Source organism: Mustela lutreola, chromosome 6 (assembly GCF_030435805.1).
Source record: "Mustela lutreola isolate mMusLut2 chromosome 6, mMusLut2.pri, whole genome shotgun sequence".
Taxonomy (NCBI): domain Eukaryota; kingdom Metazoa; phylum Chordata; class Mammalia; order Carnivora; family Mustelidae; genus Mustela; species Mustela lutreola.
The window spans coordinates 46,564,461-46,591,790 of NC_081295.1; the positions used below are offsets into that span (position 1 = coordinate 46,564,461).

The following is a 27,330-nucleotide window of genomic DNA, read 5'->3' on the forward strand; positions in this document are numbered from 1 at the left end:
GGGGTCAGCAGGATGGTTTTGAAGAGCCATGTAGGAGATGTGGAGCATTCCCCCGAGTTCTCTGCTGCTTTTTTCGTTGGAGAGTAATTTTTACTCAAGTCCTTAATCAGTGAATAACTAGTCTTGAGTTGGGCAGAGTTGGATTTAGGAATAAGGCATAGGGAACCAAAATGTCATGGAGCTTAAGTGACATATCCACATGCTAAGAATGACTACTGTAATAACCATGGAAAGAAGAATGGGGTCACCAAGATGGAAAATAGACTGATGATGGAAACTGGGCAAAGGTGGGCACAAAAGCTGCATTGGGGTATTTTCAGATCTGCTGGTTTTCTGGATTTGTGATCTTAGGTCCCATACTGAGGAGGTATGGGGTCTTCTACAGACACAGTTGGTTTGTTGCCTGCATGGTTAATGAATAGCAAAACTTGAACTATTAAAGAAAAGTTAAATCAGCAAGCAGGATTGTTTCATTGTAACTGTAGGACAGAGTAAGTTGGCTGCTGATTGTTGGTTTGCATATTGCTTGATTCCATTGGTCTGCTCTGGCTTTACATTTTTAAAACATTTTACTCAAATATCTGAAAAGGAAGACTTTCAAAGCCCTGTTCTGCAGTGCATGGAAGGATATGCAAAATAGATCGCAGTACTTAATAGCCTTAGCGCTTTTCGCTTAATAAGTGGTGAGTAAATATTTGCTGAAGGAATAAATATCAGACTGGTGCATACTGATGTTGACTTGAATCAAAATGTAGTGTAGGAAGACTTGACATTGTTAGCATTCAGTTGTGTTTTGAGATTTTTAAAAAATTTTTAAAAAAATTGACTTTTCACCTGTAAATGTTCTTTTAAGGCCTATAGTAAGCCTATTGTTGTGGTATTCTGAATGTAACATAGGTCAGATCAGGACCCTTGACATGGAAGTGGCTACATAAAGTCTGAGACAGCACCAGCATAGGATTCATCCCCAGGTGGCAGTGCTTTCCCGCGATGCCACCTGGTCTGGCAGTTCTGACTTGACCCTGAGCCGTGGGAATCGTGCTGGGTGACCAGCAGAGGGGAGTGTTTCACTGAAAATTTGTTTCTTGGTTTGGAAAAGACTGTTTTGGATGACTTATCCAGGTCTACTTAATATCTGCTCAAAATTAAAGAACACCGTTTATTTCACCTCAGTGCTACAGGGATTGGCAGATACCCCCAGAAATTAAAAGGATGAATTTTTAATTGCCAAGGATTAAACTTTCTACCATCAGTCTTTAAAATCTTAACATACATACAAAGTAACATAAACCAAGTTCGAATTGCTTAATTCTAATAAGTATGATCTCATTCCTTTAAATTTTTTTTTTTACAGACATATTTTCGTGTGTGGATGTTTTGTTTTGGGGGAGTTTTTTGGGAAATTAAAGTTTCCTTTCTTCATGAATAAAATAATGGAAACTGAGGGAATGCTGTGCTTCACAAAATGGAGGAAATAATATTTTCCACAGCTTTAATCAGAAATCGAGTTTTGCTCTTAGAAGATTGAATTCTTCTTAGGAGCCATTCCATTCCCAGGAACCTGTCCAATGAAGACCAGTTTCAGGATTCTTCTTGTTTATATGTACTGGTGATCGGCCAGAGGGGAATTAGACTTTGTTTTGATCAAATGAAACTTAAATTTAAGAAGTAGAAGCAGCAGTCACGCTGATGAAAAACTGGATGTAGGACATAGCCGAGGAAGGCTGAGGATGGTGAGGCCCCTTGTAGTTGGCTTGATGTGAAAGCAGTTGTTCCCTTTCTCCTTTCTTAATGTTGGTATTTATGGAATGAGTGAAATAACTCACTGGTATGTTACAGGCATAATCTGGGGCGATACCTAGCTCTGAAACACTTAGCAAAATCTGTTGTTTTTGAGAACATGTCAAAATATTTGCTTCTGGTTGAGTCATCAGATAATGCTAATTAAATGTGTACTTCTGGGTGGATCGTAAACAATGTTTGTTGATAGTAATTTATTGTGGCTGTTAAACTCTTCAAGTATGTTAATATATTTGTCCCACATCTCTGAGATTTGCTCTTTCATCGATTTCTCTTTAGAACGGATTTCAATGTTTAATCAAAGCTTGCAAGCCCAAGGATGTTGCACATTTTATTGCCAGTCCTGCGGTGAAGTCATAATAAAGGACAGGTAAGGAATGTATTTTACATTGATTAATTCTGTGCCTGGCAATGCTTTTCTTTTTTTCTATCAGAATTGTTGAAGTAATTACCAGGGAAGCTGTATATGGCCTTAGAATGAGAGCCAGCTTAATGTCACTTTGAACAAAATCAACTATAAAACTCTCCAGCAATCATAGAACAGTTAGGCCTTCTAAAGGTGACAGAGGGGAACATAGCATGCTGGTTTTGAGGGAGGAAGACTTATCTTGATGGAAGCCTGTGCTGATCACTGAAGCATGTCTCCTCTGAAAAGAGGCATGGGCTCTGGTGCATGTTTTATCCATCATGTTGGTGAATGAGGTTTGTTCCACATTAAGCAAATTTTCTAAATCCCAGAGGCTCTTACAACGCATCTTTTTATTTGACCTATTTCTATTAGTCCCTTTCGAAAATCCATTTCCTATTTCCCTGCTTATTAAAACAGAGCATACAGAGCACAAATTAACCTTTTCTTGGTGATTAGGTTAATCTTATTACCTGTCCTTGCAGTGTGCTGTGATTATTCTGTTGAGATGCGAAAAGACCTTTTGCTATATTCTTTGTATTCCCAAGGTGTCTCTTTTCGTTATTTTTTCCATCTTCTCCTTTCCTTCTGTCAACCTACTTGTTTCCTGGGCACAGAGCCTTTCCCCTGAGTTTTCAGCTTCCACTCGTAGGTTGTAAAGACAGATCAAAACCTTATTGTTGTTAACCATCCTTAAAGAAAGAAGTTAGATTTTTTCATTAGATATGTTTCCTCTGAGATGGGTACCTGAGACTTACCTGGGGATGGCTCCTTCTCCACTTCTGAAAACTGCTCCTCTTTCAGTGGTCCTTGTCTCAATGAATGCCAGATTCTACCTGCACAGAGCTTCCTCTCTCCCCTGGAATGTGCCCCACACCCCCTCTCTCCCTCTAGTTAGCTACTACCTAAATTTATCTGACAGTGCATCTGTTGCCAGGAGCCTTCCCTGAACCTTGGGTTGGTTTATATGCTCCTCCCAGGTCTATTTGTCTGTCTTCCCATCTGAGCTGCAGGCTCTGGGATGTTGGAATAGTCTTATTGACCTGTATCCCTGTATCTCTTACCTCCACTCATATTTAGAGTGCAGTGTAGGGTAGTGGCTAGTGGTAGAGACTCAGAAGCCAGACTGCTGGGGTTTGCATCCACCATTTACCAGCTGTGGCTCTGGGCAAGTTACTTAATCACTTTCCCTATTCAAAAGTATAGCAGACAACAGGAGCTACCTCATGGGGCTGTTGGGAGAATCAAGTGATTTTAAATATTTATAGCAGTGCCTGGCACATAGTAGGCATTCAGTATATGATGGCTACTGCTATAATTATTATTCTTATCACCGTCAGCCGTAGCATCAGGCCACAGTGCCTGATGAATAGTGTACTCTCAATAAATTCTTCCTGGGTTGAATTGAATAAACAGTAGGATGTTTATTTTAGCCTTCCACCAGCCTCTCTTGCTTACTTTCTGATTCCTGGCGGTGCCCCAGGTAGATGAGATCATGGAAAGTTACCCTAGTATAAGTGGGGGGATTTTGAATGGAGCACCTCTGAGTGATTATCTTGGGTAGGAGATGAGGTGACTGAATCCACGGAAGAGAGGAGAATGTCCTTGCTCAGATTACCAACGGGCTGAAGTTGCTATAGAGTATGCAGTCTGTGACAGATCCACTGTAGCCTGAAATGTCCAGAGGATTCCACTTCATGTTGTAGTTAAACTCAGAAACTTGTGCTTCTCTCAGTCTGTTTCAGGCTTTGGTTGAATTCTCACATGAAGTTTCTGGAACATGCATGCCTATATAACAATGGGGGGACCTAGTAGTCACAGAAAGAGCAAGTGAAGTGCAGTGTAGCCCTGTTTCCTTGTACTGCTCCCCATAAGGGCTATGCTCATTCATTATTGGCCGATATTTGTGTTTCCTTGGGAAGGGATGATGATATAAAAAAATGGTTACCTGTAGTGATTTTTCCCATGCAGGAACTAAATCTTCTGGTTTTTTGTCAGTCCTTTTTCTGATCATGGAATTGAGAAGGCCTTACAGGTGAACCCAGCAGGACAGTTTCGCTCTCCCTAACTGTGACCATCTGGAGGCTGAGTGGTGTAAAGCAGGAGTGGGAGAATGGGACCTTGGGTTTGAACTCCAGCTTCACCACTTAATAGCTGGGGAGCCTTGTCCATGTCACCTCAGGCACTTCTCAAGTTGACATGAGTCTTCTTCGACATGTCAGGAGGCTGAATCTTGGCGATGGAGAAAACTTAGGAGCTTATTTAGGCCTAACTTCCATTCTAAACAGGAACCCCTGTTGGGTTTCTTTCTCTTCTTTGTAGAAAGAAGACCTATCACTTCCTGCTTAAAATTCTGTAATGCTTCTGATTTGTGTTTCTTCTTAAGTGGACATAATAAGGCCTGTTTTCCAAACTTGTCGGAAGAGTTAAAGGCTGTCATATATATGATAGCAAAAGCTTGACAAGCTCTTTTTAGTTGGTTTTATAGACTCCTTCCACCCCCTTTTGCACTTTGGTCTTATTAGCAAACTAGCAAGTTATCTTGTTTAGTGTGTCAGGTCGTTTTGATTCAGGACTCTATTTTTAAGGTGTGCCAGGGAAATGACCTTCTTTTCTCCCTTTTTCTTTCTGAGAAGATAAACATTGACTTGACTTAACCCTTGCCTCGATTAAACAAGGCTTACCTGAAACCCTTTTCCTGTCACACCTGTGTTTCTGGCAAGTATATGCCTCTTGAACAATGCAGAAAAATCTTTAGTAGGAGATTCAAGGCTTTGCTTACATTTCACTCTTGGGCAGCATGCCCCATGCCAATTTGTTGGAAAAACAAGCATCCTCCAGTATCTGCACAAGGACTTCATGTTGACTTTTTGCATTAAACCCAGTGGTCTTCTCATTTTTCCCTCAGTTATCTGTTTTATGTGGGTGGTAAGGACAGCTTTTGTGCTTGTTAAGTATAAAACAAAACCCAAAGAGGTTTATGTGTCTTATAATCAAACCCAGCTAACTCTAAGCATCTTTTCCAGGAGGGCACCTTGGGTTAGGTTGATTGATTGGTACCAGGAACTCCTCTGATAAACGGGTGGAGGAGAGTTAAGATCTGCATACTGGCTAGCCGTAATATCTAGGAATAAGTCATTTTAATTTTCTAGGCCTCAGTTTGCTTATCTGTAAAGTGAGTTGGATTAGATACAATTATAGGAGTCCTACCAGCAGAGAATCCTGTGATGAGTGAACCGCATAAAGTTGTACCTTGGGTTCTGTGATTGATGGCCATTTGGAAAGTGCAAGACTAATCCTTGTTCCTTTATTTTCTTTATTGAAATTATTCTCGTCAAGCAAATTATAGAAATAAGGTACAGAGGACTATTTAATCTATTAAGACTCATTGATGGCTTTTAATACCTATTAGAATCAAGGTGCATGAAATCTGCTGATCATAGCAATCTTTTTTTCTTAATTTAGGAACATGTGATTTTAGCCCTCTGTTTTGGTCATTTGAAAATAGATAATGCCTCATTTCCTTACCATAAAATTCTCCAGTTTACATTTTTACTAGTTCAGAGTATTTGTATAAAAATTGTCTTAACTTGGGCACCTGGGTGGCTCTGTCAGTTAAGCATCTAACTTGATTTCGGCTCAGGTCATGATCTCAGGTTTGTAAGATCGAGCCACATGTTGGGCTCCATAGTCAGTGTGCATCCTGCTTGGGATCCTCTCTCTCCCTCTCCCTCTGCCCCTTCCCCCACTCTCCCTCGCTAAAAACAGGTACAGTTTTTGATTATGCTAGGCCTTAATACCAAGTAATAATAATGACAGAATTTACTTTTTTGAAAAATAGTCTCAGAAACAGCTGCATGTTCATCGTGTATAGAATTTGTTTGTATCTCCTAGAAATAAATTCATGCCAGATGTGAGTTACATACATCAGTTGGCTAAACAGACTTTCAGACATAAAAAGCTTTTGATTTTCAGTCCATTTGTGAGGTCTCCTAAGGTCTCTGGACAGGCCTTCCTCATTCCACCTGCACCAGCAGAGCTGGATGTCAGCCAACAGTTAGGGAGGCTTTGAGAATTCTAGAAGGAAACAAGTAGAATGGACTTTATGGAAACATAAGAGATGTCAGAGTATCCAACCATTTGGTCCACTTGACAGGCCAGCTATAATTACAGTCTGAAACTAACTCCTCCTATGAATGCAGTCACTTTTCTTTGAAAGAGAACAAAGAAGGGAAAAATGAGTACAGGCACAAATTAGATTGTTGATAACATTTTTGGGAAAAAAACGGTACTTTTATGAAGTCTAATTGTACTATGTACATAATGGTAATAAAATGTAAAGTTCGGCTCATAGGATTTGTTGTCTACCAGTTGGGCATTACCAGTTGAAGTTATCTAAATTTTGGCAGCCATACTTTGAGCTTTACATATTTGATGTTGTTCTTAAGATTCTTAATGTCCACTTGGTCACAGTCTGTGAAGGCTCTATGTGTGTTACCATTGTTATTATCACTAATGGTTAATTTTAAAGTTGAGGGGCATTTCATTTTCTTGTCTACATGTTTAGCATCATCAATCAATAGCATTGATTAACATTGTGTATTTTATTTGTCCCTAAAGCTTGTGGTTAAGATGCATTAAAAATAACGAGCAAATTTTAATTTATTGCAAGCATGTGTTGTTGTTCATGTTATTTTAAGATAAGAGATAATTCAAGAAATCACTTCACTCTTTTTCTGGGCTTCAGCAGGTTTTTACCTAAAAACTGCCTTGACAAAAAATGGTATCTATTTTATTTTGAAAGTTCTTTTGGGAAGTAGATCATATCAAAGTTTCAGAGTTTTCGACAGATATACTTCGAGTAGAGCTGTGATTATAATACATCCTTTCTTCCAAAAGGTTTTAAGTTTTTCAAAATACCAGAAAAATTTCTTTCTGTTGTAAAAACACTTTTATCTTTGCAATGACTTGTAAATTAGGCACTTTCTTGCTCCTGATGTCGTATGTAGATAGTTATGGGATATAATACAGCTTTTATTCATTGTGACACAGGCTCAAGTTCAGTTTGAAATACCACATTTTGTGCTAATGTGCATCATGTCTCTCAGATCTCTGTCAATCTTGGTGCAGTTTCCTCTCTGTGACCACGTGTGAGATTTTGGCATCAGTGTCTTTTGCACTGTATTGGGAATCTGTTCATTGACACTACATGCAAAATGTCAAGAGACAGAGAATCTTAGTGCTGGAGAAGATTTAGGAACCTATTTAGGCCTGTTTCACACTCTAAACAGGTTCTCTTACTTGCTTCTTTATAAAAATTCAAATCTGACCTATCACATCCCTGCTTAAAATTATGTAATGCTTCCAACCTATCTCTAAAAACCAGTCCCTACCCCTTAGGTCGGCATGTCACACCCCACACAGTTTGCCCCCATCCCACCTTTTCTGATGGTCTGCATTGTCAGGGGAGGGAAGGTATTCCAATGGAAAGAATTCAGTTTTGGAATCCAGAAGACCTGGGTTGAGATCCTGCCTTTATTCATCACCTCTAGCTCTGTGAACTTACACAGATGATTTAACATTTCAGAGCCTATCTTTCCTCCTCTGTAGCAGGGGAATAGAAAGTCTTACCTCATGAAGTTGTAGTAAGCAGTAAATGGAATAAGGTGTGTGTAGTGCCCACCAGAGGTCTCGTGAAAGTCAGTTAAATATGCAGACTCATGGGGCGCCTGGTTGGCTCAGTTGGTTAAGCATCTACCTTCAGTTCAGGTCACGATCCTGGGGTCCTGGGATTGAGCCCCATGTCAGGTTGAGCAGCGAACCTGCATCTTCTTTTTCCTCTGCCCCTCCCCTTAGTTGTGCTCCCTCTTTCTCTCTGTCTCGAATAAATAAATGAAATATGCAGACTCACAACACTACCACATGCCACATTTCTTTGCCATCTTGCCAGCAGGGCAGCATCAGGAGCTCTGTCAGCAGGAGTCCTGTAGCAGGGGACTCTTGTCTTCCCATGTGACATAGTTCCAGGTATAAAGCCCCAAATCCACAATCAAGCAGGTGCAGGAGCTACCTTGAGAAGAGGCCTCATGATCTAAGCAGCCAGTATCTCTTGTAACAGTTCTTTGGCATAGTTTCTAGGTTCCTTGCAAAGAACCATGTTCAGGCAAGTCCAAAGCATGGCACCCTTATCAGATATTTGCAGCTCACTCATACTTCCTTTCAGTCCAGATGCAATTTACCACTCAGGGGTCATTTTTACCATAAGTGATGTTGCCTAGCAATATAATTCATGCCTACCATCTACCTGGTTTCCAGGGCAACAGAGCTCACTGATTAAACCAAAAGTAGATTCTCAGGCAGCAAGGGAAAAGGTTTATTAACCCTTTTATCCCAGTGTATAACAGACTCAACAAAGGGGCCTATAGTTATCAGGTTATAGTTATCCATACGTGCTTGTTCATTCCTTTAACATGTATTTAAGAACTTATACTGAGTCAGGTACTGTGCTAGACACGGGGCATACAGTTATAAGTTAAACAGTTACGGTGCTCATCCATGATAGCCTTAATTCCTTTTATTGCCTGAAGAACTATTTATCTTTCAAAGGTCAGCGCAGGTATTCTTCTCTGAAATCCAGGTACACTCTACTCCCCTAGCATGTTGTGTTTATTGCCCTGAATCTGTGGGTTGGTTTTGTGAATCCATGAATCTCCTAAAGTAATATGTAGATGTTGTATGCACGTGGGAATATATATCTGAAGAAAGGACAAAAGCTTTCATTAAATTTTCAAGGGTGTTTAAGCTGTTCTCTCTCCCAACTCCCTGTGAACTTAGAAACATTACTTTTTTTTCTTTTTTTTTTTTTTAAATTTTATTAACATATAATGTATTATTTGCCCCTGGGGTACAGGTCTGTTAATCATCAGTCTTACACATTTCACAGCACTCACCATAGCACATACCCTCCCCGAAGTCCATAACCCAACCACCCTATTCCTACACTCCCACCCCCTGCAAGCAACCCTCATTTTGTTTCATAAGACTAAGAGTCTCCCATGGTTTGTCCCCCCCCCCATCCTGTCCCACATTTTCCCTCCCTACTCCACCTTGGCCCCCTTCCCTGCCCCTCAAATTCCTCATATCAGAGAGATTATATGATAATTATCTTTCTCTGATTGACTTATTTCACGTAGCATGATACCCTCTAGTTCTATCCACGTAGTTGCGAATGGCAAGATTTCATTTTTTGATGGCTGCATAGTATTCCTGTGTGTGTGTGTGTGTATACCATATCTTCTTTATCCATTCATCAGTTGATGGACATCTAGGTTCTTTCCATAGTTTGGCTATTGTGGACATTGCAGCTATAAATATTTAGGTGCATATGCCCCTTTGGATCACTACATTTTTATCATTAGAGTAAATACCCAGTAGTGCAATTGCTGGTTCCTAGGGTAGTTCTATTTTCAACTTTTTGAGGAACCTCCATACTGTTTTCCAAGGTGGCTGCTCCAGCTTGTGTTCCCACCAACAATGTAGGAGGGTTCCCCTTTCTCCACATCCTTGTCAACATCTGTTGTTCCCTGACTTGTTAATTTTAGCCATTCTGACTGGTGTGAGGTGGTATCTCATTGTGGTTTTGATTTATATTTCCCTGATGCCAAGGGATGTCGAGCACCTTTTCATGTCTCTGTTGGCCATTTGGATGTCGTCTTTGCTGAAATGTCTGTTTATGTCTTCTGCCCATTTCTTGATTGGATTATTTATTCTTTGTGTATTGAGTTTGAAAAGTTCTTTCTAGATTTTAGATACTAGCCCTTTATCTGGTATGTCATTTGTGAATATCTTTTCCCATTCTGTCAATTGTTTTTTGGTTTTGTTGATTGTTTCTTTTGCTGTGCAAAAGCTTTTGATCTCGATGAAGTCCCAATAGTTCATTTTTGCCCTTGCTTCCCTTGCCTGTGGTGACAATTCTAGGAAGAAGTTGCTGCAGCTGTGGTCAAAGAGGTTGTTGCCTGTGTTCTCCTCAAGGATTTTGATGGATTCCTTTCTCACATTGAGGTCTTTCATCCACTTTGAGTCTATTTTTGTGTGTGGTGTAAGGAAATAGTCCAGTTACATTCTTTTACATATGGCTGTCCAGTTTTCCCAACATCATTTGTTGAAGAGACTGTCTTTTTTCAACTGGACATTCTTTCCTTCTTTGTCAAAGATTAGTTGACCATAGAGTTGAGGGTCCATTTCTGGGCTCTCTATTCTGTTCAGTGATCTATGTGTTTCTTTTATGCCAGTACCATACTGTCTTGATGATTACAGCTTTATAATAGAGCTTGAAATCTGGAATTGTGATGCTACCAACTTTGGCTTTCTTTTTCAACATTCCTCTGGCTGTTTGAGGTCTTTTCTGGTTCCAAATAAATTTTAAGATTATTTGTTTCATTTCTTTAAAACATATTGATGGTATTTTGATAGGGATTGCATTAAATATGTAGATTGCTTTAGGTACTGTAGACATTTTCACAATATTTGTTCTTCCAATCCCTGAGCATGGAACATTGTTCCATTTCTTCATGTCTTCCTAAACTTCTTTCATGAGTACTTTATAGTTTTCTGAGTACAGATTCTTTGCCTCTTTGGTTAGGCTTATTCCTAGGTAGCTTATGGTTTAGGGTGTGATTGTAAATGGGTTTGACTCCTTAATTTCTCTTTCTTCTGTCTTGTTGTTGGTGTATAGAAATGCAGCTGATTTCTGTGCATTGATTTTATATCCTGACACTCTACTGAATTCCTGTATGAGTTTTGTAGCAGTTTTGGAGTCATCTTTTGGGTTTTCGATATAGAGTATCATATTATCTGCAAAGAGTGAGAATTTAACTTCTTCTTTGCCAATTCAGTTGCCTTTTATTTCTTTTTGTTGTCTGATTGCTATGTTGAATAGCAGTGGTGATAGTGGATGTCCCTGCCGTGTTACTGACCTCAGGGGAAAACTCTCAGTTTTCCCCCATTGAGAAAGGTATTTGCTGTGGGTTTTTCATAGATGGCTTTGATGAGATTGAGGTATGTACCCTGTGTGCCTACACTGTGAAGAGTTTTGATCAAGAAAGGATGCTGTACTTTGTCAAATGCTTTTTCAGCATCTATTGAGAGGATCATATGGTTGTTGTTTTCTCTTGTATTAATGTATTGTATCACATTGATTGATTTGCATATGTTGAACTAACCTTGCAGTCCAGGAATAAATCCCACTTGGTCGTGGTGAATAATCCTTTTAATATAATTTTGGATTCTATTGGCTAGTATTTTGGTGAGAATTTTTGCTTCCGTGTTCATCAAGGATATTGCTCTGTAATTCTCCTTTTTGAGTGGGTCTTTGTCTGGTTTTGGGATCAAGGTAATGCTGGCCTCATAAAATGAGTTTGGAAGTTTTCCTTTCATTTCGATTTTTGGGAACCGTTTCAGGAGAATAGGTATTAATTCTTTTTTAAATGTTTGGTAGAATTCCCCTGGGACGCCATCTAGCCCTGGTCTCCCGTTTGTTGGGAGATTTTTGATGGCTGCTTCAGTGTCCTTAATGAGTATGGATCTGTTCAGGTTTTCTATTTCTTCCTGGTTCAGATTTGGTAGTTTATATGTCTCTAGGAATGCATCCATTTCCTCCAGATTGTCAAATTTCCTGGTGTATAGTTGCTCATAATATTTTTTTTTTAAGATTTTATTTATTTATTTGACAGACACAACAAAAGTAGGCAGAAAGGCAGACAGAGGGAGAGGGAGAAATAGGCTCTCTGCTGAGCAGGGAGCCCGACATGGGGCTCGATCCCAGAATCCTGGAATCATGACCTGAGCTGAAGGCAGCCACTTAACCGACTGAGCCAGCCAGGTGCCCCGCTCATAATATGTTCTTATAATTGTTTGTATTTCTTTGGTGTTGGTTGAGGTCTCTCCTCTTCCATTCATGATTTTATTTGGATCCCTTCTCTTTTCTTTTGGATGTCGGGCCATGGGTTTATCAGTCTTATTAATTCTTTCAAAGAATCAGCTCCTAGTTTCATTGATTTGTTCTACTGTTCTTCGGTTTCTATTTCATTGATTTCTGCTCTGATCTTTATGATTTGTCTTCTCCTGCTGGGTTTAGGCTTTCTTTTTTATTCTTTCTCCAGCTCCTTTAGGTGTAGAGTTAAGTTTTGTATTTGAGACCTTTCTTGTTTCTTGAGAAAGGCTTGTATCACTATATACTTTCCTCTCAGGACCATGTTTGCTGTGTCCAGAAGATTTTGAACAGTTGTGTTTTCATTTTCATATGTCTCCATGAATTTTTAAAGTTCTTTAATTACCTACTTGATCCCTTCATTCTTTAGTAGGATGCTCTTTAGCCTCCATGTATTTGAGTTCTTTCCAACTTTCCTCTTGTGATTGAGTTCTAGCTTCAGAGCCTTGTGGTCTGAAAATATGCAGGAATGATCCCAATCTTTTAGTACCTGATTTGTGGCCCAGGATGTGATCTATTCTGGAGAATGTTCCATGTGCACTAGAGAAGAAGGTGTATTCTGTTGCTTTGGGATGGAATGTTCTGAATAGATCTGTGATGTCCATCTGGTCCAGTGTGTTATGTAAGGCCTTTCTTTACTTGTTGATCTTTTGCTTGGATGATCTGTCCATTTCAGTGAGAGGGGTGTTAAAGTCCCCTACTATTATTTTATTATTGTTGATGTATTTCTTTGGTTTTGTTATTAATTGATTTATATAGTTGGCAACTCCCATGTTAGGGGCATAGATATTTAAAATTATTAGATCTTCTTGTTGGATAAACCCTTTGATCATGATATAGTGTCCTTCCTCATTACTTATTATAGTCTTTGGCTTAAAATCTAATTTATCTGATACAAGGATTGCTACCCCAACTTTCTTTTGATGTCCATTAGAATGGTAAATGATTTTCTACCCCCAAACTTTAAATCTGGAGGTGTCTTTGGATCTAGAATGAGTTTCTTGTAGACAGCATATTGATGGATCTTGTTTTTTAATCCATTCTGATACCCTGTGTCTTTTGATTGGGGCATTTAGCCCATTTACATTCTAGGTAACTGTCAAAAGATAGGAATTGAGTGCCATTGTGCTGTTACTGTATATTGTCTCTGTTTCTTTCTGGTTTGTTACTTTTCCGCTCTCTCTTTGCTTAGAGGACCCCTTTTAATATTTTCTGTAGGGCTGGTTGGTTTGGTGTTTTCAAGTTTTCTTTTTCCTCTCATTCTATTTTTTATCTCTCATTCTATTTTTATCTCTCATTCTATTTTCAGTGACAGCCTAGCTGGTTATAGTATTCTTGGCTGCATATTTTTCTCATTTAGTGCTCTGAATATATCATGCCAGTCCTTTCTGTTCTGCCAGGTCTCTGTGGATAGTTTGTTGCCAATCTAATATTTCACCATTGTATGTTACAGACCTCTTGTCCCAAGCTGCTTTCAGGATTTTCTTTGCCACTGAGACTTGTAAATTCTACTATTAGATGATAGGGTGTGGATCTATTTTTATTGATTTTGAGGTGGGTTCTATGTGCCTTCTGGATTTCGATGCTTGTTCCCTTTGCCAAATTAGGGAAATTGTCTGCTATAATTTGTTCTAATATACTTCTGCCCCCCTCTCTCTTCTTCTCTGGGATCCCAATTATTCTAATAATGTTTTGTCATATGGTATCACTTATCTCTTGAATTCTCCCCACGTGGCCCAGTAATTGTTTTTCTTTTACTCAGCTTCTTTATTCTATATTATTTGGTCTTCTATATCACTAATTCCCTCTTCTGCCTCGTTTATCCTAGCAGTAAAAACATCCATTTTTTATTGCACCTTATTAATAGCTTTTTTTATTTCAACTTGGTTAGATTTTAGTTCTTTTATTTCTCCAGAAAGGGATTTTATTTTTCCAGTAAGGAATTCTCTAATATCTCCCATGCCTTTTTTGAGCCCAGCTAGCACCTTGATAATCATCATTCTGAACTCTATTTCTGACATCTTACTAATGTCTGTATTAATTAGGTCCCTAGCTGTTGGTACTGCCTATTGTTCTTTTTTTTTTTTTTTGTGGTGATATTTTTTTTTAATTTTAATTTTTTATTTTTACTTATTTATTTGACAGAGAGAGAGATCACAAGTAGGCAGAGAGGCAGGCAGAGAGAGGGGAGGAAGCAGGCTTACTGCTGAGCAGAGAGCCCGATGCGGGGCTCGTTCCCAGGACCCTGAGATCGTGACCTGAGCTGAAGGCAGAGACTTAACCCACTGAGCCACCCAGGTGCCCCGTGGTGAGTTTTTCTGCCTTGTCATTTTATCCAGATAAGAGTAGATGAATGAATGAGAGAACAGAATACTAGGAGGGTAACAACAACCCCAGAAAAACATACATTAACCAAATCAGAAGAGACCTGAAACTGGAGGGAGAAGAAAGGGGGAAAGAAAGGAAACAAACAAAAAATATATGTGTGTGTGTGTGTGTGTTTGTATTTTATATATGTATGTATATACACACATCCATATAAATTTAATGTAAATATTATATTAATATTTATATTAATATTAACATAATCTAATATATTAATTATTAAAATTAAATATTTTATTTTTATTTTAAAATTTAAATGTTAATATTTATTATATTAAGTATTAATATAATATAAATATAATTTATATTAGACTCTAATATAAATATTAGGCAAATAGAACAGAGCTGCACACTTGATTTTGGCTGTATTTGGTCTCTTAGAAGTAACTACCTCCTAATATTTTAAATAAAGAAAAACTTATATATCTACAAAAAGAAGGGCAAACATGATAAAGGCATGGAATATGAGTGTAAAGATGAAAACTTAAAAATATTTTAAAACATTTTTTTTTTAAGATTTTATTTATTTATTTGACAGAGATCACAAGTAGGCAGAGAGGCAGGCAGAAAGAGATGAAGGGAAGCAGTGTCCCTGCTGAGCAGAGAGCCCGATTGGGGGTCTTGATCCCAGAACCCTGGGATCATGACCTGAGCTGAAGGCAGAGGCTTTAACCCACTGAGCCACCCAGGCACCCCTAAAAAAGATTTTTAGAAAGGAATTGATAAGATAAGAAGTTGGTTAAAAAAAAAAAAAAAAAGGAAGAAATAATGTGATCAGGGTAGAGAATAGAACAAATCCATGCACTTGATTTAGGGTATATTTTGATCTATTAGAAGAAGCTGTATGCCAAAATGTTAAGGAAAAAAAGACCTATATGTATACAAGAAATGAGGTTAAATACAATGAAGGGATAAAATATGAATATAACAATGAAAATTAAAAGATATTTTTGAAAAGGTGTTCATAAGATGAAATAGTTAAAAAACATTAAAGTAGGAAAGTGGAAAATTTAAAAAGTAGAATAAGAAAAAAAAATTTAAAAAATTTAACTTTGAAAGACTAAAGGATCTTGGGCAAAAAACCATGAATTCTATGTGTTGCTTTCCCCTGGGTCTGGAGTTCTGCAGTTCTCATTGAGCAGTGAACTTGGTCTTGGCTAGGTGTTCTTGCTCATCTTATGGGGTAGGGGCCTGTTGTAGTGATTCTCAAATGTCTTCGCCGGAGTTGGAATTGCACTGTCCTTACCAGGGGCCAGGCTAAGTAATCTGCTTGGATTTGCTCTCAGGAGCTTTTGTTCTCTGTACAACTTTTGTTCCCTTGTACAACTTTGGAGGATAGAATGAAGATGGAAGCCTCCCAATCTCTGGCTCTGTAGGAGCTGAGAACTCAGGTTCCCCACTCCTCAGTGCGCCTTCAAAGTAAAGCAGTCAATCCCTCCCATCTCCCTGGTCTCCGCTGCATTCTGAGCTCACCCGGCCTGTGACTGAGTATTTTTATCTCAGGCGAATGGCCCCATTTAGAGTTTCCAAACCCATTTGGAGATTCCTGCAGCACTCTCCTGCACTGGTCTTTTTGGAGGAGGAAGGAGGGGGTCTCCCTTCCTTGGATCTGCTGCTTGTGGGGTCCCTGCTTGAAAAGCAGTGGTACATCTGTGCCTTGGATCATTGTTTAAATTAATCCCGAGCTGAGAGCCCACTGCTCAGCTTTGTCTCTGCTGGCATTTACCATGCTCCATTACCTGGGACCTCTACCACACTCAGACACCCGTGTCTTTCCATGATCCCGTGGGTCCTGAGACGACACTGACCCAGCGAGGGCTCCACCCCTTGCTTAGCCTTTGGAGTGACGTCCAGACTTCTAAAAGTTCCAATTTGATGCTGTGCTGCTCTCTTACTTGCCAGGAGCCGGACCCTCCCTGCTGAGGTCTATGGTCCCATCATTTAGGATTGACTTCTTTCTACATCCTGTCTTCTGGAAAGTGGTGGATTTTCTGTTCCTGGTGTTGCTGCTCTTCCTCTCTTCTATCTCCTGTTGAATATGTTGGTGTTCAGAATGGTTTGATAATAATCTAGCTGGATTCCTGGGACCTGATGATATCTCAGTCTCCTACGCCTCTGCCATCTAGCTCCTTCTCCCTAGAACCATTACTTTGGTATGAACATTTGTGATATTTATATTATAAAGTTTTATTATTTGCTCATAGGTCTATATCTCCTGCTGGAACCCTGAGTGCCTTGAGAGAGGGAACTGTATTAATATTTTTTGTCAACTGAATGCCTACTCGTAGAAGACTTTTAGAAAATGGATGTTGAAAGAATCATTTAATATCCTAAACAAGCTCAGCAGCTTGAGTGATGCTACTAGGGTACATTTCCTAATTTGAAAGGGAAAGTTCTTCTTTATGTTAAACCAAAATCAGCCTTTCTTCTTCCTATTTGTCCTCTGGATTCATAAATTAAATGTCTACTCTCTTCCATATTGTAATTGCCTTTTTTCTTTAGATTGACATATTTTAATATATTTTAGTTTTATATTGATATAAGAACAGTAACAAAGAGATTTAGAAGAATAACCATTAAATAGTAAGAGAGTAAATCACATTATATTTACCAATCCCTCTCCCCCATCCCTGATCAAATAGCCAAGAAGCAGTCCATGAGTGCACTTGCTGATAGGGCTCTAGGTGGAATGTTTGATGGTTCCCTGGGTTGGTTGTTGCTGGTGGATCCAGAACTACTGGGTAGAGGCCTGTGGTGGATCAGTGCAGTGGAGCAGCTGTTAACCTTTGTGGATCTTGGCTTTGGGCTGGTGCTTGAAAAGCTGGGTGAGGTGGTCATGGAACTGCTGCCCAAAGACCTGCTTCCATAACTCACTTTCCAGAGACTCCAGTGGGAGAAAGTAGTATGTTCACCTGACATTTTTTTATTGGTGTTTTTTTTTAACTTTTATTTACATTCCAGTTAGTTAGTGTACAGTGTAATATTAGTTTCAAATGTACAGTTTAGTGATTCAGCTCTCCCAGACAACACCCGGTGCTCATCACAACAATCCCCAACACCTACTTAACCAATCACCTTACTCCCCTCCCCTCTGGTAACCATCAGTTTGTTCTTTGTAGTTATTATTATGATACTCATAGTTGAGGAGATAAAGGAAAAAGGATTAACATGGGGGAAATCATTAAAAAATGATACATTTGCATCTCAAATATTTTAACTTAAAACATGCAAATGTATATTAATTTACTAATATTTTATTATGGAACCAGTATCTTTTTGTTGAACATGACTCCACTGTTGTGTAGCTTTTTTTTTTTACTATCAGGTATTTCATTGTTAACCCTTTTATCCCAGAGGCAACAGATTCATCATCTACAAGTTCTAGCATCTGTTTTCTTAAATGGAAGGAGAAGTTAGACATTCTTAAAGCAATGGAATTGTAGTCTTTTCTATATTTTTACTCTTCCTCCCTTTTTCCAATGTTCTATTGTTATATCTCCCATGTCTTACCAGTTAATTTCTTTTTTTTACAGCTGGCTTTTATTTTGTCTGAAACTTTTAGTTTCAGGGGAATAGCAATTTGTATTTCCTTGGTTTACATACTATTTAATTAAATTATGTAACTAAACTAAGGCATAAACAGGTCTGTGATCAAATACAGTTGACTCTTAGCACATGTTTCTGTGCATAGGAACAGAGGTGTGCAAGTATTCAGGCTGCTTTAAACATTCATACTACTCACTGGCATTAAGAAGACCATGAACATGTTTTTAGTCTCAGTTTTTCTCAGGATTAATTATTTTGAAGTTTCTCATGATTCTGCCCATATTTCTTCTCCTCTTAGACTATGGGTCTCCCTAATTTAGAGTAGAATGGAGATAAATCATGTTTAGCTTTTCTTCTGATAAAGTCCGAGGTATCAATTGTTGTCCAGAAAAAAATGAAACCATTGGAAAAAACAAACAAACAAACAAACAAACCAGAACTGATAATAAATATAAGGGCCTACTTAATCGTGAGGCTCTTTTAAACATAAAAACATAATAGTAGAGTAGAGCTCAGTTTCTTTCCTCTCGAGTGTGGTCTGGGCTTAGTGACTCATTTCCAAGGAATAGAGTTTGCAAAGGGAGGAATAGTAGCTTCATTAGTGGAGAAACCTGGTAGATACTGGCTGGCCAAGTGTTCAAGTTTAACAGCACCAGTGATAAGTCATATTGATTGAGAGAGTGTACCCTCTGATAAAATGTGCTGAGAAGGTCACTTCACTTCTGTGATATTCTTTCCCAAACCTGTAACCCCAGTCTAATCTTGAGAAAGCATCAGATAAACTTAAATTGAGGGATATTCTATAAAACACCAGACCCACTGCTCTTCAAAAATTTCAAGGTCCTAAAAAATAAGGACAGACTAAGAAAATGTAGCAGACTAAAGGAGACCAGGGAAACATGATGACTAATGGCATTATGTTATCATGAATTGGATCCTAAATCAAAGGAAAAAAGGGCAGTAATGGAAAAACTAGGGAAAACCAGATAAAGTCTGTAGTTTTGACAAATCTTCCATGGTTATATAAGATGTTAACCTCAGAGAAGGCTGGGTGGAGTGTGTATGAGGACTGTCTATACTGTTTTTGAAACTGTTCTGTAAATTTAAAATTACACCTAAATAAAAAGTTTATTGCAAAATATTTAATGGGAGAAATCACAGAAGAAAGGTTTAGGTAATTTGAAATTTAAGACAAACCAAATTAAAGGGCAATAACATTGAAAAAGTATTTGTCACAGATGATGGATGAAGGCTAATATTTTAAGATAGAATATACATTTAAAAATTAGTAAGAACATACTAATACCTCATTAGAAAATAGTCACTGATCACAACTCACAGAAGAAACATGCTGGTCAATAAATATGAGAGCTAGTTCAATCTCACTAGTAATTAAAGAGTTGCCAATTAAAGCAGTATGTATGGAGAATATTTTCACCCTTACATGGAAAAGTGATAGTATTCTGAAGAAGGTAGGTGGAAGAATTATAGATTCGTATAGCCTTTCTGAAAAGCAGTTTGCTGATATGTATGGGGTTTTAAAATATGGATATCATTGTGATTGTGATCTCACATTTGCAAGATTTTTTTCCCAAGGAAATCGTCAGATATGTATACAAATTTTTTAACAGGAAGGTTCGTCACAGGGTTGTTGATACTGAGAAACTGAATATCCACCAGTAAGGGAATGATCTTAAAGTTTTTGCAAGCATGTAGAATAGAATGGAGTCATTAAGAATCTTAATATAATTAAATAAACAGTGAAAGCAAGATACCGTTGGTGTATAACTTCTGATCCCAGACTGCATACGTGCATACAGTTATGTTTCTTGGAAGGATTGCAAGGAAATAACCCATCATTTACAAAGTAGTTACTTGTCTTTGGGTGGTAAGGAAAGGATGATTTTTATTTCTTTTATAATTTTATACATTTTCAAACTGCCTAGGGTAAGTATATATTACTTTTGTAATCTGGGGGAAAAAATCATCACTGCAGACAATGTGGTTAATGAGTTTCTTTTATTTTTCATGCTGATTTAATTAAGAAACTGCTACATTTCCATTTTGTTCTTTAAAAATTGTTCTTCCTCTCTCTACTAGGAAGCTCCTCAGGGTGCTCCCATTGCCGAGTGAGAACTGGGGAGCGCTAGTTGAAGAATGGTGTTGTCATCCTGACCCCTTTGCTAATAAGCCTCTTCATCCACAAGAGAATGACTGTTTTATTGGAGACTCTTTCTTCTTGGTGAATTTTAGAAGTGATTTATGGCAGCCAAGACCTGAACTAGCCCCAGTGGAGACACAGTGTTCTTCTGAGAACCATTTTAAATTGGTAAAATATCTTTTCAAAATAAATGCTAATTTGGAGGTTGGCTTAGAAACTGGCTTCTCCTATCTTTTTTTAATTACAGCATGCTATACATACTGTTCCAAGGACCAAAATCCATGATTTTCAACTGTCTCTATTCACCAACTCTATTCTGTTGATAGAGGAAGAGCATAAGGCCTTAGACCAGAATAGCTTAGGGCTGGAGGAAGAGGACTTTTTCATGGATAGAATTGGGAATGTTACCATTTTACAAGCCCAAATGCCCTACTTTCTTATTTTTAGGACAACATACCATACTCTATATAGTCTGATTTGAATTAAAAGTGTTCTTTTATTCCATGATATGTACTATACAGTTAGGCCTAGGTATTTCCCTGTGTCTGCCCCTAGTTAATACTTCTGCTGATGTCATAAAAGCAGATACCATCAAGGAAAAAGAAAGTGGAGGAGTCCACATGTGAAAATGAAGCTTGTGCTGCCAACTCCAAGTTGGTGGTGGACCATGTGAGGTCAGCTGCCCCTTGCTGTAGAAGTTGCTTTAAGGAGAAAGCAGCTTCCTTTCACTGCAGAGAACAAGTGGTTTACCTTATTTTAAAAGAAAATCAATGGCATTGACTTGGCCCTTGTGAGAAATCATTCTCCTGATGGCAAGTCAATACAGATCTGATTTAAAAAGTAAAGAAATTCATTGCCAGACAATCTTCATTTTAACATCTGATTATCGGTAGGAATAAAAGCATTGTACATTAAATTTCATTTAATTTTTGTAACAAAAACTTCAGGAAATGTGCATTAGTTGGGCAGCTCTCAGGTTTTAAGTTAGTTTATAGAACTGTTTTATATTTTGAGGGAAGATTAAGGAAGTTCATCAAAGATTGAAGTTATCAGAATTATTTAAGTGCCTTATCTCTCGCCATAAACACCCATTTCTTTACCTAAATATGGCTTGTTTAAAATTATAGTACTTTATCCTTGTATAGTTTTCAAAAACAAATGGTAAGAAGTTAATATAAATCTGTTATGTTTAAAATGGTTATGTTAAAATCGTATTTTAATCTAAATTTATAGACTAATAGTTCACTGTCCTATGTGTTTTAACTTTCATTCTCACAATTAAGCTCTAAATTTTTAAAATATTTGCAAGGTGTGAATGGAAGAGGAGAGGAAAAAGATTAAATGAGAGAAACCATGAGTTTCCCTTCCCTATATGGAAATATATTCTTCACACTTACATCTTTATCAGTTATATGATGTCATTTACAAGAATTTCTCTTAATCGTGAACAGCCATCCTATGTATTAAAGGAAGACCCTTCATATTCAGACGGCACAGGGTTTAGTATCAAGGAGACTGTGGGAAACTCCTGTCATGACAAGCTGCTTTGACGAGATTGTTTCCCAGTTAGCCTAGATGGAAGTTCTCATTAATTGCATATCGCAGCCATTGAAAGAGTATGCCTGTGACCAAAATAGTAACATATACTTGGAGGGACTGCTTAAACAGTGCTCTCAAGGCTCCTGTGGGAACAAGACTATGTGCTCTGTGCTATTGAAAACCTATTTCTCATATCACCAAGTCTAGCCATCTAGCAGGGTTTTGAAATGTCATATGGTGACACAGCATCCTAATGACATCTCTTGGGAAACATTTTTTGGGCGAGACAATATCAAGGGTCCTTAGAAATTGAAACAACACAAAGGGAAATCAAAACGAGGACAGGAGGCTAATCCACATCTCGGAGCAGTGGTGCCGTCTCTCAGATATATTGATTTAATTAGTCTACAACAAGGTCCTTCTTTGATGTTTGCTCTGTCGATGTTGAGTTCCCACACTGTTAGGCTGCTTCACTGCACAACTTGCTTTATTATTTCCTTTAAGGACTAGTCAAGAAAAATGCATTACAAAACAGAGTTTCTCTTTCAACAGAGTTTTGAGTGTTATCATATTTTAATTAAAAAGCCCTCATTTTAAAAATAGCATAAACAAATAAAATCCAACACTTATTGCTTTCCCTCAATACCCCATTTGAGTATACAGTATTTGTGCCTGTTAATGTGGTAGTATATACCTTTCTTTTGTTATCAAGAGACTCTTGAAGATTTCCTTATTTCTTGCATTTACTTATTATTATGCTATTTTTTTGTGTCTACCAGCATCTTAAAATATGATGACAAAGATGGCACTTCAACCTTTTATAAGATTCATAATAGTATTCTAGACTTAGAAAGTATAGTCCACACTGACTTCAAGCTGTTTTAAGGAACAAATGAAATTGAACTTTGATTATATTACATCTGGCGAGTGTGACTGACAGCTTTGCTTTTTTTTTTTCTGGGGGTAGTTGGCAATAATTTATTGATTTTGATCATTTGTTTTGTTAAATCTATAAGGCTGTTTGTTTGTTTTTTAAATTTTCTTAAAATATTGTGTTGAGCTTTGTTAAACATTCATAAATGTAAAAAGGAAAGAATTGTAAACTTCAATATATCAGTCCTCTTGATTCATAAAGTAGGCTTCCTCTGTCCCTTTAATTCCCTCCCCCTAACCCCTTAGTTTAAAGCAAATCCCAGACATGTCTTTCCATCCCATATGGATTTTTCTTTTTTAAATAGCCACAGTGTCTTTTCACATTTGACAAAAGGACCAATTATCACTTGATGATAAAATACAGACCATATACAGATTTTATCAGTTCTATTAAAGGTAACTTCTACTATCTGAATCAAAATCACACATTTGGTTGTTTGAGATCATTTGTTTTTTATTGGTCATATTTTAGAATCTTGATTACCAGTGTCCTGAAAAGGTAGACTGCTTTTTTTTTTTAAACCAATAAGTAACCACTTTTCCTACTTCCTACTTCATTACAAAGCAAAATGTGCTGTAACAGCAATTATAAATGAAATATATAACAGAGCTCCTGATGAAAAATGTTCTGCTCAGAATAGAAAAATTTCTTCTTCTCTAGCTTCGCTACTTCTATACCCTGTATTAGTTTTTAGTAAAGCCTTTAGTTTTTAGTAACATTTAATGAGGTTGGTTTGATTTAACTCATACAAATGGGTTCTTTAAAAAGTGTGTTTAATACCAATTTGGAGCCATACAGATAGATTTTATTGTAAGAAAGCATGAAACTGCCCATATGTCAAACTTCACCATTGAGCATGCCTACTTTCTGAGCTGTCTTCTTCCTGTATTCTTGCCTACATCTGAACAGATTGTCACCTGTCATAGTTTCTGTGTCTGTGGCTTTGATATTTTTTGACCTCTAATTAAATAAGAAATACATATTTTTAGAAGGATCTTATTTATTTGAGAGAGCACAAGCAGAGGGACAGAGAAGAAGCAGACTCCCCGCTGAGCAGGGAGCCTGATGCAGAGCTGGATCCCAGGACCCAAGATCCTTACTTGAGCTGAAGGCAGACACTTAACCAACTGAGCCACCCAAACAACCCAGAAATAATTTTTTATATCAAGATCTTTTTAATATTAATATCATATTTTATATCAAAAATATCAAGATTTTTTTATATCAAGATCACATATGAATACATATCAATTAAAAGTTTCTTGAAGCAGTACTTATACTCTATTTGAAGTACTGTGATATTTCTATACTATTTCATCTTTTTATTTTAATTTTTTTTTTAATTTTTAGAAAGAGAGCTAGTGTGGGGGGAGGGGCAGAGGGTGAGGGAGAGAGAGAGAATCTTACGCAGGCTCTACACCCAGTGCAGAGCCTGACATGGAACTCCATCTATGTTATGTATTACAGATTACTTTTACATAAATTATACTGGACTGGGAATCAAAATAATGGCTCCAGTTTTTGATTCTCCTGTTTTCTAGACACATGAATTGGGACAAGTCACCTATTCTGTCTGCCTTTGTTGTCTACCATCTGCCTGTCCTAAATGGTAATGGATGTTTGGAAGTGCTTTTTAGAAATGTAAGGTGCTTCCTGTTCAAATTATTTACAACAATTAGATTATCAAGAAGTGGCTAGGTTTAGAAAAATCAGTCTATTCATTATTCTGTCTTTAGATTTAAAAAAAAAAATGATCTCTGTGCATGCGAATTATGCATACAAGCCAAATGTGTTCCCAGTATTTAGTAGAGGGCAAAATAAAATGTAAAGTTCAATGTATACTCTAGAGACTATGTTAAAATTATATATTCCTTTTAAGAAAAGCTGAATGACATTTAAATGACATTTTTCTGTTCTACAGAAACCAAAGGCAAATACCAAAGCAATTTGTAAGCGTTGCAAGGTAATGTTGGGAGAGACCATGTCATCAGGTAAGAATTTTATAATAAAAAAGCCAAAATGATTGCCTTCTTGTTAAAAAAGAGTAGAAGGAGATTTTATAGGAAATCTGTATGGAAGATAGATAACTAATATATGTTGTAGAATTGATGATTTTTAAAATAGAAATTAGGGGCGCCTGGGTGGCTCAGTGGGTTAAGGCCTCTGCCTTTAGCTCGGGTCATGATCCCGGGGTTCTAGAATCGAGCCCCACATTGGGCTCTCTGCTCAGCAGGGAGCCTGCTTCCCCTGACTCTCTGCCTACTTGTGATCTCTCTCTGTGTCAAATAAATAAATAAAATCTTTTAAAAAAATAGAAATTAGCTAACATATCATCCAACACGCCAAGAAGTTTGTGTATTTTGACCTTTATAAGTACATAGTTTTGAGTTTTAAGCATTGAGAAGTTGGGTCATTTTTAATATTTCATATCCTCTCTGTGGATATAAAGCAACAGTATAAAGTTTGTACCTGGAAAGTGGAGCTTTTTTCTCAGTACAACTCCTCAGTCAGGATTGGTTGATGGAGAAGATGAAGAAGTTTTCTTGGCTGCCCTCTTCCTCAGGGCTGTATTTTAGAGCTGGGGATTGAAATGAAAGAAACCACATTCTGAGTTTTGTACTCTGTTCCTGTTCTTTTCCCAATAGTGTTCATTGTATTTATGTAAAGTCTATGTTATACCACTTTCAAATATAATAAAATCCTGATAATTAAATCACCTCGTTATTTAAAGATAAGGTTTAAAAGTGTCTGGAGAGCTACAACACTCTGCATCAGCTCTGTAGGTGATTAATAATTGTTTTTAATATAATTAACTAGAAGATGGGATTTAAGTGAAGCTAGTATACCTAAAAGAAGGCAGATGGTGGTCTTTTTTGTTTGTATTTTAAAATTATCAGAATCTGGCAAGTAGTTACTTGCTCAAAGGAAACAGAAAAGGAAGAATGAGTAGGGCTAAAGGATGCCACCCTCAGCATCATTTTGGAGAATGAAACCAAGCACTTTAACCAACAACTTAGAACATTTTAAGGCTTTCAATCAAATTAGGTGAATTGATTTTTTTAATTCTTTCCTCTTCTCCCTGAAGCCCAGTTAAAACATCAGTTAAGGAATAAAAAAGATGTACATCCACAGAGACAAAGAAACATGGAGAGGAAGCGACAGTGATGTAAACAAGAGGTATACACAGACTGTTTTGAAAGCTGTAAAGCTGAGAGTATGGTAGCACACTTGGTAGCTCTGTAGTTCATCTGAGTGAGGAGGGAGCTCGCGCCCACGGTAGAGCCACAGAGTTGGTCTGCTCAGAATTTGGAGGCAGCAGGTAACAGGGAAAGCAGTCTGAGACAAGGAGCTGGAGGAAAGATGCCTAACTCAAAATTTTTAGATGGAGCTGTAGGACTCCTAAAATTCTTTCTCTCTTTACAACTTGCTTATACTCTCAAGGCAGGAGTTTAGAAGACACTTTCTTGAAAAATGGAAGGATACCAACCAGAGAAGAGATGTGGAGACTCTGATTTGTAAGCTTCCTTCAACGATAAAGTGAACTTAGATTCAGCCATCCTATAGTCAATAAGCCTTGTACCTACACCTGAGAGTTTTCCTGTTAGCATTTTATTATCTTACCCTTAAATACGAATGGATTGCTGAGAATCAACAGATACTCGAGCAAGCCTCCAACTATAAAAGAGACTGTAAAAGAAAAGTAAAGAAATAATGAAGTAGAGAGAATTAAGGCACTGAGGAGAACTGGAGTATGTATAAAACAGAACAAAAATAATGTTCTTAGAGAAATGGAATAATACTGCCTTCATAATTCAAAGAATATAGAATGAAAGGTGTGATTGCTTAAAAAACCTAATCAAAAGACTAGAAAATAAATTAAGGAACTATTTTATCTCATAAATCAGAGCCAAAATTCAGAGATTGAAAATCGGAAAGGAATTACAGAAAAAAAATCATCACGTAAGTTCCCTGAAGATAGAGATATTGTCTATTTCATTTATCACTGTAACCTCAGAACTAAATATCCGGCATATAGTGGGTACCAGTAAATATTTGTTGAATGAATGAATGGAGACTTTTAGGATATTCAGCCTCTAGCTCATAGAAATTCTAGAAAGAAAGAATAGAGACAACAGAGTTTAAGAAATTATCAAAGAACAGAAATGCTAAACAACAACAACAACAACAACAAAATTACAAGGCTATTTTCCAGAGCTAGGGCTTTGGTTTCTCAGCTGAAAGGGCCCACTACACGTCCAGTATGACTAATGCAGTTCCTGGGGAGCTACTCAAAGCTATATCATTGAGTAATTTCTGAATACCAAGGAAGAAGTTTCTGGAGGAAAAAAGCAAGAGATCAGGAATTAGAATGACATCGAGCTCTTAACAGCATTGTTGAAATCTAGAAGACAGTGAAGTAATGCCTTCATAATTTGGAAGGAAAAAGATTTTTAACCCATAACTCTACCACAGTCAAATTATCGAATCAAGTATGAAGATAACACATACAACTTTGGAAATGCAGTGTCTCAAAACACAGACCTCAAATGTATATTTTCCTTAGAAATGTA

General features: G+C 37.5%; 1 protein-coding gene across 8 annotated transcripts in view; it reads left to right on the forward strand.

Annotated features, from left to right (window-relative positions):
- The window catches only part of UBE3D (ubiquitin protein ligase E3D), a 160,460-nt gene that overhangs the window by 11,253 nt on the left and 121,877 nt on the right, over window positions 1–27,330 (forward strand). For all 8 annotated transcript variants that reach the window (XR_009354561.1, XM_059177202.1, XM_059177206.1 and 5 more), the window contains 3 exons: window positions 2,080–2,170; window positions 20,226–20,454; window positions 24,681–24,750. Coding sequence is in view for 7 of the 8 variants with exons in the window: in XM_059177202.1 (XP_059033185.1) it covers window positions 2,080–2,170; window positions 20,226–20,454; window positions 24,681–24,750 (390 nt within the window). In the remaining variant the exon portion in view is untranslated. The remainder of the gene's footprint in view (window positions 1–2,079; window positions 2,171–20,225; window positions 20,455–24,680; window positions 24,751–27,330) is intronic.